This window comes from Rhinoraja longicauda, chromosome 7 (assembly GCF_053455715.1).
Source record: "Rhinoraja longicauda isolate Sanriku21f chromosome 7, sRhiLon1.1, whole genome shotgun sequence".
Taxonomy (NCBI): domain Eukaryota; kingdom Metazoa; phylum Chordata; class Chondrichthyes; order Rajiformes; family Arhynchobatidae; genus Rhinoraja; species Rhinoraja longicauda.
In genome coordinates, this window is record NC_135959.1 from 42,107,560 (window position 1) to 42,124,135 (window position 16,576).

The window sequence follows — 16,576 nt, forward strand, 5'->3', positions numbered from 1 at the left end:
AACCAACCTGCAGGAGAAGCTCATGATGTCCTTCTATCGCTGCTCCATCGAGAGTGTGCTGGCATACTGTATAACCACATGGTATGCCAGCTGCTCAGAAAAGGACAGGAAGGCCCTTCAGAAGGTCATCACGACGGCCCAGAAGATCATCGGCTGCTCACTGCTCTCCCTGGAGCACCTGTTCAGCCTACGCTGCCTCAGTAGAGCAGGCAAAATAATAAAAGATCCATCCCACCCCGGCCACCGTCTGTTTGTTCATCTGCCCTCTGGTCGACGTTTCAGGTCGATCAAATCCCGAACAAACAGACTTAAGAACAGTTTTTACCCCAGGGCCATACGAGAACTGAACACTACCTTCTGCACTAGGCAACACTGTTAAAAAATCTTTTGTACTTAATATAATTGTATTTATTTGTTTTTGCATTTATTGCATATATGTTTTTACGCACCGTCAGGATTGGCTATTTTTTTAATTTCGTTGTACTCGTTGCAATGACAATAAATGAACATTATTATTATTATTATTATGTGAAAATAGATGAGTTGGACTTTGCATCATGTTCAGCATGGACATTGTGGGCTGAAAGGCCTATTCCTGTACTGTACTGTTCTATGTACCATCAGGTCTAAGAATTCATGGCCCAAGAATATCAGAAGTTAGCAGTGTCTGAACGCCTTTAGTTAATTGTTGCAATTGTTCTATACACCACCTCCTTCCTGTCGCAAGAGGAAGTCAGAGCAAGTTGTAGGTTGGAGTGCTTGTTTAGAAATGAAGCAGCCATGGAAACCAACACAGCAGCTCGACCTGCAGTCAATCACTAATTAAATAACCCAGTGCCTAACTCTAGAGTTGTACGGAGCACTTTACTATCATTGTTTAAAATATCAGTCAACTACACAACACAGTGGCGCTGTGGTAGAGTTGCTGCCTCACAGCGCCAGAGACCCGGGTTGGATCCTGACTGTGGGTGCTGTCAGTACGGAGTTTGTACGTTCTCCCTGTGACTGCCTGCATTTCGTTCGGATGCTCCATTTCCTCACACACATGGACTTGGCATGGTGGGCTGAAGGGCCTTTTTCTACGCTGTATCCCTAAACTAACCTACCTGTGCTCGGTCCGCATTAACAAAACTGATCTCCCGGTGGCCGAGCACTTCAACTCCCCCTCCCATTCCCAGTCTGACCTTTCTGTCATGGGCCTCCTCCAGTGCCATAGTGAGGCCCACCGGAAATTGGAGGAACAGCACCTCATATTTCGCCTGGGCAGTTTGCAGCCCAGTGGTATGAACGTCGACTTCTCCAACTTTAGATAGTTCCTCTGTCCCTGCCTTCCCCTCCCCCTTCCCAGATCTCCCTCTATCTTCCTGTCTCCACCTATATCCTTCCTTTGTCACGCCCACCTGACATCAGTCTGAAGAAGGGTCTCGACCCGAAACGTCACCCATTCCTTCTCTCCCGAGATGCTGCCTGACCTGCTGAGTTACTCCAGCATTTTGTGAATAAATCGATTTGTACCAGCATCTGCAGTTATTTTCTTATAATACCATTGGTGAGACCGCATTAAGAATATTATGGTCAGTTCTGGGCACCATGTTATGGGAAAGATATTGTCAAGCTTGAAAGGGTTCAGAAAAGATTCACGAGGATGTTGCCAGGACTAGAGGGTGTGAGCTATAGGGAGAGGTTGAGTAAGCTGGGTCTCTATTCCATGGAGCGCAGGAGGATGAAGGGAGTTCTTATAGAGGTGGTGGGTATATGGAACAAGCTGCCAGAGGAGGTAGTTGAGGCTGGGACTATCCCATCATTTAAGACAAGTACATGGATAGGACAGGTTTGGAGGGATATGGACCAAATGCAGGTAAGTGGGACTAGGGTTGCTGGGACATTGTTGGCCGGTGTGGGCGAGTTGGGCCGAAGGGCCTGCTTCCACACTGTATCACTCTATGACTCTACAGAGCAAGATAGCAACAATAAATAGAGTCATTGAGCCTTACAGCGTGGAAACAGGCCCTTTGGCCCAATTTGCCCATACCAACCAACATGTCCCATCTACACTTGTCCCACCTGCCTGCATTTGACCCATATCCGTCTAAACCTGTCCTATCCATGTACCTGTCTAAATGTTTCTTAAACGTTGCGATAGTCCCTGCCTCAACAACCTCCACTGCAGTTCGCTCCATACACCAACCACCCTTTGCGTGAAAAAGTTACCCCTCAGATTCCTTTCAAATCTTTCCCTCCTCACCTTAAACCTATGTCATCTGGTTCTCGATTCCCCTACTCTGGGCAAGAATCTCTGTGAGTCTACCTGATCTATTCCTCTCATGATTTTGTACCCCTGGGATCCATTGGGAGAACTAACAAAATGCAAGACTCAATTCCACAACCAAGCAGGCTTGCATCCAAGGAAAAATACGTTGTAAGGTCCCCCAAAGATGCACATTTGCAGGACCTATGGAGTTCACCAGATCTAAAGGTTCACATGCCATTCTCCCAAGCACAACTGCCCCACGTGGTCTTGGCTTTAATCTAATTCTAAACACTTCCTTACTTGGACCATCTCCAATGGCTGCTTGTTCAGTTCCACCCCAGTTCTACCCCAGCAGAGAAAAGACTTTCCTTTCAAGGATAAGTGTTCTTTTGTTGATAAAAAGACCATGTTCTTTTGTTGATAAAAAACAATAATAAACCAAACCCATTTAGTCATTTTTTCCAAATTAGTCTGCTTCAAAGAACATAATCAAAGATAAAGTCATTCCATCTTCTCTCTGTTTCAGTTTAGTTTATTGTTACATGTACCGAGGTACAGTGAAAATGTTTTGTTGCATGTGAACCAGTCATCAGAAAGACAATACATGATTACAATCAAGCCATCCACAGTGTACAGGTGCATGATAAAGGGAATAACATTTAGTGCAAGATAAAGTCCAGCAAAATCCGATTAAAATTAGTCCAAGGATCTCCATCGAGGTAGATAGTAGCTCAGGACTGCTCTCTAGTTGTTGGTAAGATGGTTCAGTTGCTGGATAACAGCTGGGAAGCAACGGTCTCTGAATCTGGAGGTGTGCGTTTTTCATACTTCTACACCATTTGTCTGATGGGAGAGGGGAGAAGAGGGAGTGGCCAGGGTGCAACTTCAGGGTACCGAAGTTTGAAAGGGCACACCACCAGACTCAGGCACAGCATCTTCCATTCTGTTATCAGGCTTCTGAACAGTCCTTCCATAAGCTAAGGTTCTGTCTGATTCACCTCCACCCCGCTGCAGATATTGGACTTTGTCTGTGGAACTGATTCCGCTACAATGCCGAGACCTATATTCTGCTCTCTGTACCATCCACTTTGTTCTGCCGATTGTAATTGATTTTGACTAGATTGGTTTTAGTATATAGTATTTTCTGATCTAGAAACATAGACATAGAAACATAGAAAGTAGACGAGGAGTAGGCCATTCGGCCTTCGGGCCAGCACTGCCATTCAATATGATCATGGCTGACCATCCAGAATCAGTACCCTGTTCCTGATTTCTTCCCATATCCCTTCATTCCATCAGCCCTAAGAGCTATATCTTACTCTCTCTTGAATACATCCAGTGAATTGGCCTCCACTGCCTTCTGTGGCAAACAATTCCACAGATTCACAACTCTCTGGCTGAAAAAAAAAATCCTCATCTCAGTCCTAAATGGCTTACCCTTATTCTTAAACTGTGACCACTGGTTCTGGACGACTCCAACATCGGGGGAAAATATTCCTTCATCTAGCCTGTCCAATCCCTTAAGAATTTTATGTTTCTATAAGATCCTCTCTCATCCCTCTAAATCCCAGTGAATATAAGCCCAGTCGATCCATTCTTTCATCATATGTCAGTCCCACAATCCCAAAGAGTTGTGAATCTGTGGAATTCTCTGCCACATAAGCTAATTCACTGGATATTTAAGAGAGAGTTAGATTTAGCTCTTAGGGTTAAAAGAATGAATATGGGGTAAAAGCAAGAATGGGGTACTGATTGTGCATGGTCAGCCATGATCATATCGAATGGCGGTGCTGGCTCGAAGGGCCGAATGGCCTGTTCCTGCACCTATATTTCTATGTTTTTTTCTATGTTTCTAACCTACGCTGCACTCCCTCAATAGCGAAAATGTCCTTCCTCAAATTAGGAGACCAAAACTGCACACAATGATTGGATAGCATGTAAAATAAAGTTTTTCACTGTACCTAGGTACACGTGACAATGATAAACCTAGACTGCAAGAAATTGCAGAGAGTTGTAGATGTAGCCCAGCCCATCATACAGACCAGACTCTCCACTATTCCTTCCATAAGCTAGGGTACTGTCCTGAGAGCTACAATGCTGAGTACTATCTTCAGTGTCTAACAGTCACTGAAAGTTGGCGTGCAGGTACAGCAGGCAGTAAAGAAAGCTAATGGAATGTTGGCCTTCATATCAAGAGGATTTCAGTATAGGAGTAAAGAGATTCTTCTGCAGTTGTATAGGGCCCTGGTAAGACCACATCTGGAGTATTGTGTACAGTTTTGGTCTCCTAATCTGAGGAAGGACATCCTTGTAATTGAGGCAGTGCAGCGTAGGTTCAAGAGATTGATCCCTGGGATGGCAGGACTGACATATGAGGAAAGATTGAAAAGACTAGGCTTGTATTCACTGGAGTTTAGAAGGATGAGAGGGGATCTTATAGATACATAGAAAATTATAAAAGGACTGGACAAGCTAGATGCAGGAAAAATGTTCCCAATGTTGAGCAAGTCCAGAACCAGGGGCTACAGTCTTAGAATAAAGGGGAGGCCATTTAAAACTGAGGTGAGAAAAAACCTTTTCACCCAGAGAGTTGTGAATTTGTGGAATTCTCTGCCAGAGGGCAGTGGAAGCCAAATCACTGGATGGATTTAAGAGAGAGTTAGATAGAGCTCTAGGGGCTAATGGAATCAACGGATATGGGGAGAAGGCAGGCACGGGGTATTGACTGGGGACGATCAGCCATGATCACAATGAATGGCGGTGCTGGCTTGAAGGGCCGATTGGCCTCCTCCTGCACCTATTTTCTATGTTTCTGCATCCTGTATTTTCTCATTTGCTTTACCTACCATACTTGAGTTTGAGTAAACTGCGTTTATGTATAGTATTATCTGATTTGATTGCATAGCATGCAAAACAAGACTTTTCACTGTATCACTCGTGATAATTAACCTAAAATTTCTCCAAAACATTCCAAAGGATCTTTATGCGATAGCGGGAATTTGATCTGTAAGGAAGATGACCAAATATCCACAGTGCAAATAGACTCTTTAAAAGAAATCACACCCAGAATTATGTTAGCCTTTCTGCAGTCAATGTAAAATACTTCTGGTACGGAAGTTGAATTTTAAAATCGTTAAACATCAACTCCTTCAAAAACTGTTACTTAATGAGGTCAAGGTGACCCGAGCTTCTTTAAAGTAATTCCGAATTTGTACCTGTGTTCTTTCTATCAGCACTTTGTAAAACAGCAACACAACATTGCCTCCTACTAATCACTTCAATCAGGTCCATTTGCCAGTACAACATAGTAAGCTTCGCATTTCAATTGGGAAACAAACAACACTTGTCTGAGCATTTGTCATTCAGTTGTCCAGACTTTACAGATAAGGCCACTTTACCCTTCAACACAAGATACATTACTCATGAGGAACATTGCACAAATTCAATTTAGATTTTCATCCACCGTTCCATGTCTTCCTCTCCCCACCATTGTACATAGAACATAGACCAGCACAGGAACAGTCCTTTGGCACACAATAACCGTGCCAAACATGATGTCAGGTTATACCAAAGATAGACACAAAATGCTGGAGTAACTCAGCGGGTCAGGCAGCATATCTGGAGAAAAGGAATAGGTGACGTTTTGGGTTGGGAATCTTCTTCAGGCTTAAAGTAAGGGGTGGGGGGTGGGGGGATGGGTGAGGGGGAGTTGCAGAGCTGAAGGCAAGAAGGACTCTGGAGTCCATGACTAATCAGAAAGCCCTTTGTTGGCTGGGGAACGTGTGATAACAAGGGATACATGGATGTGACCAGTGGAACTGGTAGGACAACTTGGGTGGGGGAGAGGGGAGAGAGGGAATGCAGAGTTTCTTGAAATTAGTGAAATCAATATTCATACCGTTGGGTTGCAAGCTGCCCAAGCGAAATATGAGGAGCCATTCCTCTTATTTGCATGTGGCCTCATTCTGACAGTGGAGGAGGAATGAGAAGGGGAGTTAAAATATTTGGCAACCAGGAGATTGTGTAGTCCAAGGCAAACCAAGCGCAAGTGTTCAGTAAAACAATCGCCAAGTCTACGCTTGGTTATACTAATCTCCTCTGCCTGCACGTGATTCACATCCCTGTATTTCCACATATCTATCTAAAAGCCTGTTGAACACCACTTTCGTATTTGCCTCCACCACCACCCCTGGCAGTGTGTTCCTGGCACCCACCACCCTCTGTGTAAAAAAAAACCTTTACCCTACACAACTACTTTTAACTTTGCCCCTCTCACCTTAAAGCTATCCCCGAGGAATCAAACGTGGGAAATCTCAGAATCATTTTCCCACAATCTATTGAGAGAAGATAGACACAAAGCGCTGGAATAACTCAGCGGGTCAGGCAGCATCTTCAGCCTTACTGCTCCTCAAGTCAAAGTCAAAGTCAATTTTATTGTCAATCCTCAGCCAGTTCACACAGACAGAAAATCGAAATACCGTTTCCCACAATCCCGAGGAACAAAGTGCATAAAACAAAAGGCACAGCAAACAACAATCAACATAAAACATAAAATATAAAATATAGTCACTTCAAATTTTTTTTAAAAAAGTGTCTGGTGCTGGATGTGCGTGTGTGTGGGGTGTTAAAGTCCAGGTCCCATAGGGGCAGGGGAGAGAGGAGGAAGGGAGGGGAGAGAGTTCAGCATCCTGACAGCCTGGTGGAAAAAACTGTTCTTTAGTCGGGTGGTGCTTGACCTCAGGCTGCGAAACCTTCTCCCTGAAGGCAGGAGGGTGAAGAGGCTGTTGGAGGGGTGGGAGGGGTCACCCACAATGCTCAATGCTTTGCGGGTGAGGCGGGTGGTGTAAAGGACCAGGAGTGTTGGGAGTGAGGCGCCAGTGATCCTCTCAGCAGTGTTCACTATGCGCTGCAGGGTCTTACGGCTGGAGGCTGTGCAGCTTCCGAACCACACAGTGATGCAGCTGCTGAGGATGCTCTCGATGGCACCTCGGTAAAAAGTGTACATGATGGGTGTGGGGGCTCCCGCTCTCTTCAGTTTGCGGAGGAAGTAGAGGCGCTGCTGGGCTTTCTTGGCGATGGACGTGATGTTGTTGCTCCAGGAGAGATCCTCGGTGATGTTCACCCCCAGAAATTTGGTGCTGCTCACCTGCTCCACAGCAGCACCATTGATGGTCAGTGGGTGGGGGTGTTGGGTGTGCGTTCTCCTGAAGTCGACAACAATCTCCTTTGTTTTCTCCACATTCAGGAAGAGATTGTTGTCTGTGCACCACGCGGCCAGCTGGTCCACCTCCTTCCTGTAGTGGGTCTCGTCGTTGTTGCTGATGAGACCCACCACTGTTGTGTCATCCGCAAACTTGACGAAGTGGTTGGAGCTGTAGGTGGGTGTGCAGTCGTGGGTCAGCAAGGTGAAGAGCAGGGGGCTTAGCACACATCCTTGTGGGGCACCCGTACTCAGCGTGATGGTGTCCGATGTGTTGCTGCCGACCCGTACGGACTGGGGTCTGGCAGTGAGGAAGTCCAGCAGCCAGTTGCAGAGAAGGGGGCTGAGGCCCAGATTTGTTAGTTTACAAACCAGCTGCTGGGGGATGATGGTGTTAAATGCTGAGCTAAAGTCTATGAACAGCATCCTAACATATGAGTTTTTAGTGTCCAAGTGGGTGAGGGCTGGGTGTAGAGCAGAGGAGATGGCATCCTCAGTGGACCGCTTAGCTCGATATGCAAACTGAAACGGGTCCAGGGAGGGGGGGAGGTTGGATCTGATCTGCTTCATGACCAGCCTCTCGAAGCACTTCATGATGGTTGAAGTCAGCGCTACAGGGCGGTAGTCGTTGAAGCAGGATGGAGAAGACTTCTTGGGCACAGGTATGATGGTGGTTTCTTTGAAGCACAAGGGTGCTTCTAAGGCTAAGTAACATTGTTTCACAAATATATAGTTAGTTCCAGGTTTTTTTCAATCTCAGTGATTTTTCTCAGGTGTTATTCATTAATGTAATAGTTTGATTGAAATGTTAACATACTACCTGAACTCTCTTTTATTTCCAAATAAGGCATTATTGCTTTAGGCTGAGTGCAGACAGCACAAAATATACTGAAATCATTGGATATAATAAACTGACTGAGATAAATATTTTGGACTTTCTGAAAGATATGTGTATAAGCTTTCCTTGCACTATGAAGTACTGAGAGATAGAAAGCACGTGGATGAATTGTTTCCCATTTATCTATGTCATTTGTAGAAAACAGCGATAAAAGGTTTACGAAGAAAAATTAAAAATTGATTGTAGTATGATAACTTCATAAATCATAAGAGTAGAATTAGGACATTCGGCCCATCGGGTCTCCTCTGCCAATCAATCATGTCTGATCTTTCTTTCCCTCTCAATCCCATTCTCCTGCCTTCTCCCCATAACCTCTGACACCCTTGCCAGTCAAGAATCTGTCAATCTCTACTTTAAAATTATTTGGCCTCTACAACTGTCTGCTAGAATAAGGTGAACATGTGGAGGTGAGGTGAGGCAAGACCAGAACCATTCAGGCCACAAATGACCTTAGGCAGGGCATTGCCTGGTAGGTCCATTGTTGGCTTGGGAAGGTATGATCTCAAGAGAAACAATGTGGAGAACTGTGGAACTAGTAAAATGATGGGTGGAGGAAAGGGCAGAAAGGGAGAGGGGAGTATGAGATGAAGTTACTTAAAACTAGAGAATTCAACATTCATACCGCTGGGTTGTAAGCTAACCAAACGAAATATAGGGTGCTGCTCATCCAATTTCCAAATCTATTTACTCAGGCATTTGTTGGGGTCTTGAATGAAGGCTGAGTTATTAAAGTTAGTTGAACATCAGAGTAAATCTCAAAATCACACAGCTGCAAGTCTAGAGAAAGTATTGCAATTGTGTACGTCAAGTAATTAAACTAGTGATGCCCTCCCCTAAATACAAAGTAGAACAACAGCCTTGACTCCAGGAACAGGCCTCCAAGGACTTGGATTGCGGAATAATCACCTTTTAAACAGTTAGGCAACCAAAGTTACAGAGTGAAACCAATGGAAGCAAACAAGAAGTTTAGTTTTAGTTTTTTAGACGTTTTAAATACATTTTTACTTTTAGTATTTTTAGTTTAGGTTAGAGATGCAGCATGGAAACAGGCCCTTCAGCCCACTGAGTCTGCGCCAACCAGTAATCCCTGTACACTAACAGTACATACTAGATACTACAGTACAATCTTTACCAAAGGCAATGAACCTACAAACTTGTACGTCTTTGGAGTAAGGGAGGTAACCGGAGCACCCGGAGAAACCCTACGCGGTCACAGAGAGAGCGTACAAATTCCGTACAAACAGCAGCCTAGGTCAGGATCGAACCTGGGACTCTGGCGCTGTGAGGCAGCAACTCTACCGCTGCGCCTACTGTGCCACCTATAAAACTTGACATAAAGTTTAAAACAGCTGAAATATTTTTGTACAATATTCCTCTGTCCAACATTTAAATTCAGGGATTAGTGTTATTAGTACTATTATTAAACACATTTTAATTTCTAGGCAGTATTTTAATTATAAGCATTATGTGGCTTGAATTGAAATCAGACACTACATGAAAAATAAATCATGAAATGACATGTAAAGGAAGATTTCTTTTTATGACCTTGATAAATAGAGTTATGGAGGAAGTGGACAGACGACGTTTCAGGCTGGGACCCTTCTTCAGACTAACTGAGGTAGGGGGAGAAAGCTGGTTTAACAAATGGTGGGGTGGGCCTATTATCCCTCTTTTCCTCCCCTGATCCCCATCCACCCATATCCCACCCTCTGGCTTTACAACTCACCTCTCTTTTTTTTATCTGACACTCTTTTACTCATTTCCACCTCTAGCTTTTGTCACTTACTCCACCCATCTGCCACACAACCCCCTCCCTAACCTGTATCCACCTATTACTCACCAGGCTTTGTCCCATCCCCACCTCTCCTGTGCAGCTTTCTGCCCCCTACTCCAACCAGTGTGAAGAAGGGTCCCGACCCTTGATGTTGTAGGGATCACTGAGACATGGCTACAAGAGGACCAGGGCTGGGAACTGAATATTCAGGGGTACACAACGTATAGAAAAGACAGGCAGGAGGGCAGAGGGGGTGGGGTTGCTCTGATGGTAAGGAATGATATTCATTCCCTTGCAAGGGGTGACATAGAATCAGGAGATGTTGAATCAGTATGGATAGAAATGAGAAATTGTAAGGGTAAAAAGACCCTAATGGGAGTTATCTATAGGCCCCCAAGCCTCGACATAGGGTGCAAGTTGAATCAGGAGATAAAATTGGCGTGTCAAAAATGTAATGCTACGGTGGTTATGGGAGATTTCAACATGCAGGTAGACTGGGAAAATCAGGTTGGAAATGGACCCCAGGAAAGAGAGTTTGTAGAGTGCCTTCGAGATGGATTCTTAGAACAGCTTGTACTGGAGCCTACCAGGGAGAAGGCAATTCTGGATTTAGTGTTGCGTAATGATCCTGATCTGATAAGGGGACTAGAGGTAAAAGAGCCATTAGGAGGCAGTGATCACAACATGATAAGTTTTACTCTGCAAATGGAAAGGCAGAAGGGAAAATCGGAAGTGTCGGTATTACAGTATAGCAAAGGGGATTACAGAGGCATGAGGCGGGAGCTGGCCAAAATTGACTGGAAGGAGGCCCTAGCAGGGAAGACGGTAGAACAACAATGGCAGGTATTCCTGGGAATAATGCAGAGGTTGCAGGATCAATTTATTCCAAAGAGGCGGAAAGACTCTAAGGGGAGTAAGAGACACCTGTGGCTGACAAGGGAAGTCAGGGACAGCATAAAAATTAAGGAGAGGAAGTATAACATAGCAAAGAAGAGTGGGAAGACAGAGGATTGGGACTCTTTTAAAGAGCAACAAAGGTTAACTAAAAAGGCAATACAGGGAGAAAAGATGAGGTACGAGGGTAAACTAGCCAATAATATAAAGGAGGCTAGCAAAAGTTTTTTTAGGTACGTGAAGAGAAAAAAAATAGTCAAGGCAAATGTGGGTCCCTTGAAGACAGAAACAGGGGAATTTATTATGGGGAACAAAGAAATGGCAGACGAGTTAAACCGTTACTTTGGATCTGTCTTCACTGAGGAAGATACACACAATCTCCCAAATGTTCTAGGGGCCGGAGAACCTAGGGTGATGGAGGAACTGAAGGAAATCCACATTAGGCAGGAAATGGTTTTGGGTAGACTGATGGGACTGAAGGCTGATAAATCCCCAGGGCCTGATGGTCTGCATCCCAGGGTACTTAAGGAGGTGGCTCTAGAAATAGTGGAAGCATTGGAGATCATTTTTCAATGTTCTATAGATTCAGGATCAGTTCCTGTGGATTGGAGAATAGCAAATGTTATCCCACTTTTAAGAAAGGAGGGAGAGAGAAAACGGGTAATTATAGACCAGTTAGTCTGACATCAGTGGTGGGGAAGATGCTGGAGTCAATTATAAAAGACGAAATTGCTGAGCATTTGGATAGCAGTAACGGGATCATTCCGAGTCAGCATGGATTTACGAAGGGGAAATCATGCTTGACAAATCTACTGGAATTTTTTGAGGATGTAACTAGGAAAATTGACAGGGGAGAGTCAGTGGATGTGGTGTACCTCGACTTTCAGAAAGCCTTCGACAAGGTCCCACATAGGAGATTAGTGGGCAAAATTAGGGCACATGGTATTGGGGGTAGGGTACTGACATGGATAGAAAATTGGTTGACAGACAGAAAGCAAAGAGTGGGGATAAATGGGTCCCTTTCGGAATGGGAGGCAGTGACCAGTGGGGTACCGCAAGGTTCGGTGCTGGGACCCCAGCTATTTACGATATACATTAATGACTTAGACGAAGGGATTAAAAGTACCATTAGCAAATTTGCAGATGATACTAAGCTGGGGGGTAGTGTGAATTGTGAGGAAGATGCAATAAGGCTGCAGGGTGACTTGGACAGGTTGTGTGAGTGGGCGGATACATGGCAGATGCAGTTTAATGTAGATAAGTGTGAGGTTATTCACTTTGGAAGTAAGAATAGAAAGGCAGATTATTATCTGAATGGTGTCAAGTTAGAAGGAGGGGGAGTTCAACGAGATCTGGGTGTCCTAGTGCATCAGTCAATGAAAGGAAGCATGCAGGTACAGCAGGCAGTGAAGAAAGCCAATGGAATGTTGGCCTTCGTAACAAGAGGAGTTGAGTATAGGAGCAAAGAGGTCCTTCTACAGTTGTACCGGGCCCTGGTGAGACCGCACCTGGAGTACTGTGTGCAGTTTTGATCTCCAAATTTGAGGAAGGATATTCTTGCTATGGAGGGCATGCAGCGTAGGTTCACTAGGTTAATTCCCGGAATGGCGGGACTGTCGTATGGAGCGATTGGGCTTGTATACATTGGAATTTAGAAGGATGAGGGGGGATCTTATTGAAACATATAAGATAATTAGGGGATTGGACACATTAGAGGCAGGAAACATGTTCCCAATGTTGGGGGAGTCCAGAACAAGGGGCCACAGTTTAAGAATAAGGGGTAGGCCATTTAGAACGGAGATGAGGAAGAACTTTTTCAGTCAGAGAGTGGTGAAGGTGTGGAATTCTCTGCCTCAGAAGGCAGTGGAGGCCAGTTCGTTGGATGCTTTCAAGAGAGAGCTGGATAGAGCTCTTAAGGATAGCGGAGTGAGGGGGTATGGGGAGAAGGCAGGAACGGGGTACTGATTGAGAGTGATCAGCCATGATCGCATTGAATGGCGGTGCTGGCTCGAAGGGCTGAATGGCCTACTCCTGCACCTATTGTCTATTGTCTATTGACCCGAATTGTCACTTATCCATGTTCTCCAGAGACGCTGCCTGACCCGCTAAGTTACTCCAACACTTTGTGGCTCAGAGACACGCACACACGCATAAATGCAGAAACACACACACACACACACACACACACACGGGCAGAGGCACACAGAGAAAGACTTTGTGTTTTGCTCAAGATTCCAGCATCTGCACTTTCTTGAGCCTCCATACATTATTTATTTAGTGACGATAATTAATTTACTTTTCCAAGCGAATGGTTACCTTGCCCTTCCTCAGGCTTTTAATGGCGTCCCCGAACCATTGAATGTTTTCATTGGTTGCCACGCTCTGGCCTAGCCCCACGGAGTGGCGTCTGGGATGGTGTTTCAGCGTCTCTGTCTCTGTCTCCGACCACTCTGGCCACTCCGTCTGCCCGGCCTGCGAGAGGCATCGGCTGGTGCCCACCACTGCTCTGCTCTCTGGAATGGATGTCCTTGCACGTGCTTGTTGGCAGCTGATCCTGGAGGCCGGAGACTTGGCACTGGCTGCACCTGCATTATGGAAGATGCTGAAACACAATATTAACAGGTTAAAGGAGCTGTAAAGCTCAGGTTTTGGTTTATTATTGTCACGCGTACCAAGCTTTCTTCCCCCTCTCCCTTCCATCAGTCTGAAGAAAAGTCTCAAACCAAAACGTCACCTATCAACATACTCCAGAGATGCTGCCTGACCCGCTGAGTTACTCCAGTATTTTGTGACCTTTTTTGTAAACCAGCATCTGCAGTTCCAAGTTTCTACATTCTTCTTCAATTTTGGAGAATTTGTATGTGTCCTCCTCCATTGTCAGAGTGAGGCCACACACAAACTGGAGGAACAGCACCTTATATTCCATTTGGGCAGCTTACAACCCAAGGGCATGAACATTTCAATCAGTCTGAAGAAGGCTCCCGACCTGAAACATCACCTATCCATGTTCTCCAGAGACGCTGCCTGACCTGCAGAGTTACTCCAGCACGTTGTGTCTTTTTCGTAAACCAACATCTGCATTTCCTTGTTTCTATGCTCTTCCCCAGTTTCCTACTCCAAAGATGTTTCCCCGAGTATGTTCTAACTTTAATTCATTTTTACAGGAATCTCAGTATTTTATTCTTTTCACGCAGGAAACACAGATTGGTGTGGGCAAGGCTGAAATGTGGCACTGAATAACATTGCTCAAAACCAAACATTGGATCCAAAACACAAGAGAAGCCGAGGAGGATGAATGATGTCCATGCCAAGGCAGGAGATCAACACCACTCGCGACATTTTGACCCAATTGTGGATCCGGAAATATGGATTCATGATAGTTTAGACTTTAGAGATACAGCATGGAAACAGGCCCTTTGACCTAATGAGTCCATACTGACCAGCAATTACCCCGTACATTAAAATTATCCTACACTATGGACAATTTTACAACTTAACAGAGCCAATTAACCTGCAAACCCGCAGGTCTTTGGAGTGTGGGAGAAAACCGGAGCACCCAGAGAAAACCCACGTGGTCACAGGGAGAACATACAAGCTCCATGCAGCACCCGTAGTCAGGATTTAACCTGGGTCTCTGGCTCTGTAAGACAGCAACTCGACGACTGCGCCACTGTGTCACCCCTAAAGTTGTGGCAAACAGTTTTTAACACAGAAACAAAAGTCTGAAAAATGGAAAATAACCAGCCTTGGTTACAAGTTCAAGGCTGGCAAGGTCAAAAGGGAGAATTTACATTGAACAGTTGACATTTCACCACTGATGTACAGAAGGAGCTCAGGGTCTGTCCATAACTCCCTGAAAATGGCAACTCAAGTAGATGAGTGGCAAAAAAGCCATATATTATGCTTGCTTTCATAGGTCAGGGAATTGAGCATGGAAACACAAGATGTTTTGTAAGGAACTGTAGATGCTGGTTTAAACCAAAGATAGACACATAAAGCTATATAAAAGAGCATAAGAGTCAATAGACAATAGATAATAGTTGCAGTAGGCCATTCAGCCCTTCGAGCCAGCACCGCCATTCAATGTGATCATGGCTGATCATTCTCAATCAGTACCCCGTTCCTGCCTTCTCCCCATACCCCCTGACTCCGCTATCCTTAAGAGCTCTATCTAGTTCTCTCGAATGCATTCAGAGAATTGGCCTCCACTGCCTTCTGAGTCAGGAAGTCATGATGCAGCTTTACAAGACTTTGGTTATGCCACATTTGGAGCATTGTGTAAAGTTCAGGTTACCTTGTTACAGGAAGGATGTGGAGGCTTTGGAAATGTTGCAGAAGAGGTTAACCAGAATGCTGCCTGGATTTGAGTGTATTAACTACAGGGAGAGGTTGGACAAACATGAATTGTTTTCTCTGGAACTCAAGAGGCTCTGGAAAGACCCGATAGAAGTATATTAAATTATGTCAGGCTTAGATAGGGTAGACAGTCAGAACTTTTTCCCCAGGATGTAAATATCAAGCCGGACATTATATTTGCCCCTCTAGCTTTAAGGTGAGAGAGACAAAGTTCAAAGGAGATGTGCAGAGCACCACAGAGCTTGGTGGGTGCCTGGAATGCGCTGATAGGGGTGGTGGTGGAGGCAGATACTAGTGTGGCATTTAAGTGACTTTTGGACAGGCATGTGGATATGCAGGGAATGGAGTGATATGGATCATTTACAGGCAGGTAAGGGTTGGTGTTGGCATCGTGTTAGGCATAGGCATTGTGGGCCGAATGACCTGCTCCTGTTCTGTACTGTTCTGTTACGAGTTGGGACGCGTGGGGGAAGAAAGCTGGAAAAGAGAGGTGGGGGAGAGACAAATCCTGGCAAGTGACAGGTGGATACAGTTGGAGGAGGAGGGGGGGGGGGGGTGTTGGCTGTTAAGGGTCTTGCCAATGAATTGTGCACTGGTTTGAAGCCACCACGAACTGCAGTATAATCCCAGTTCAGTGCATTGGAAGCGTCATTGTTGCTCAGGTGAATGCATCGTTGGGAGATTAGAGTCTGCAGGAGTCAGACTCGAACTGCTGGTTACCTGACAACAGCAAACCGCATCCACACAACACCGGGTGAATGGCTGAATGACATTCCCTAACTCCCAAATAAATATACAGATCACTGTCCTGCTTTGCAAAGTCCTGCGTTGTGCTGCGTTTGTATTTCTGGAGTATTTGTTGCTGCAAGGAATAACACGATAACGCTGCCAGCAATGTCCTGTTTGTGAACTGTGCACCTACCTGGCGGTGTTGTCAGTCTCCAGCCTCCCGACTGCGGTGCTGGGCCGGACCTTCTTCCCCAAAGGCATGCCTGTTTCCTTCTGCTAACCCGCTCGGAGCGGGGAAATGAGGAAGCTTTCAGCCCTTGCATGCAGCTGGGAGATTTGTTTTGTCTCCTCTCCGGCGAGGAAGCCACAGGTAACCCGACACCACTTTCACATGTGGCCACTCTTAAAGCGACATCTCCCTCAAGAGTGGGAGTTCAGCTCTGCACTGACCCATCTGCCAAACACCCCCCCTCT

General features: G+C 45.4%; 1 protein-coding gene across 1 annotated transcript in view; it reads right to left on the bottom strand.

Annotated features, from left to right (window-relative positions):
- Positions 1–16,363, bottom strand: part of wdr95 (WD40 repeat domain 95) — a 73,855-nt gene extending 57,492 nt beyond the window's left edge. The window contains exons 1-2 of the mRNA XM_078403041.1: positions 16,296–16,363; positions 13,334–13,619 (exon numbers count right to left, since the gene is read on the bottom strand). Coding sequence (XP_078259167.1) covers positions 13,334–13,619; positions 16,296–16,363 — 354 coding nt within the window. The remainder of the gene's footprint in view (positions 1–13,333; positions 13,620–16,295) is intronic.
- Between the last annotated feature and the right edge of the window lie 213 nt (positions 16,364–16,576).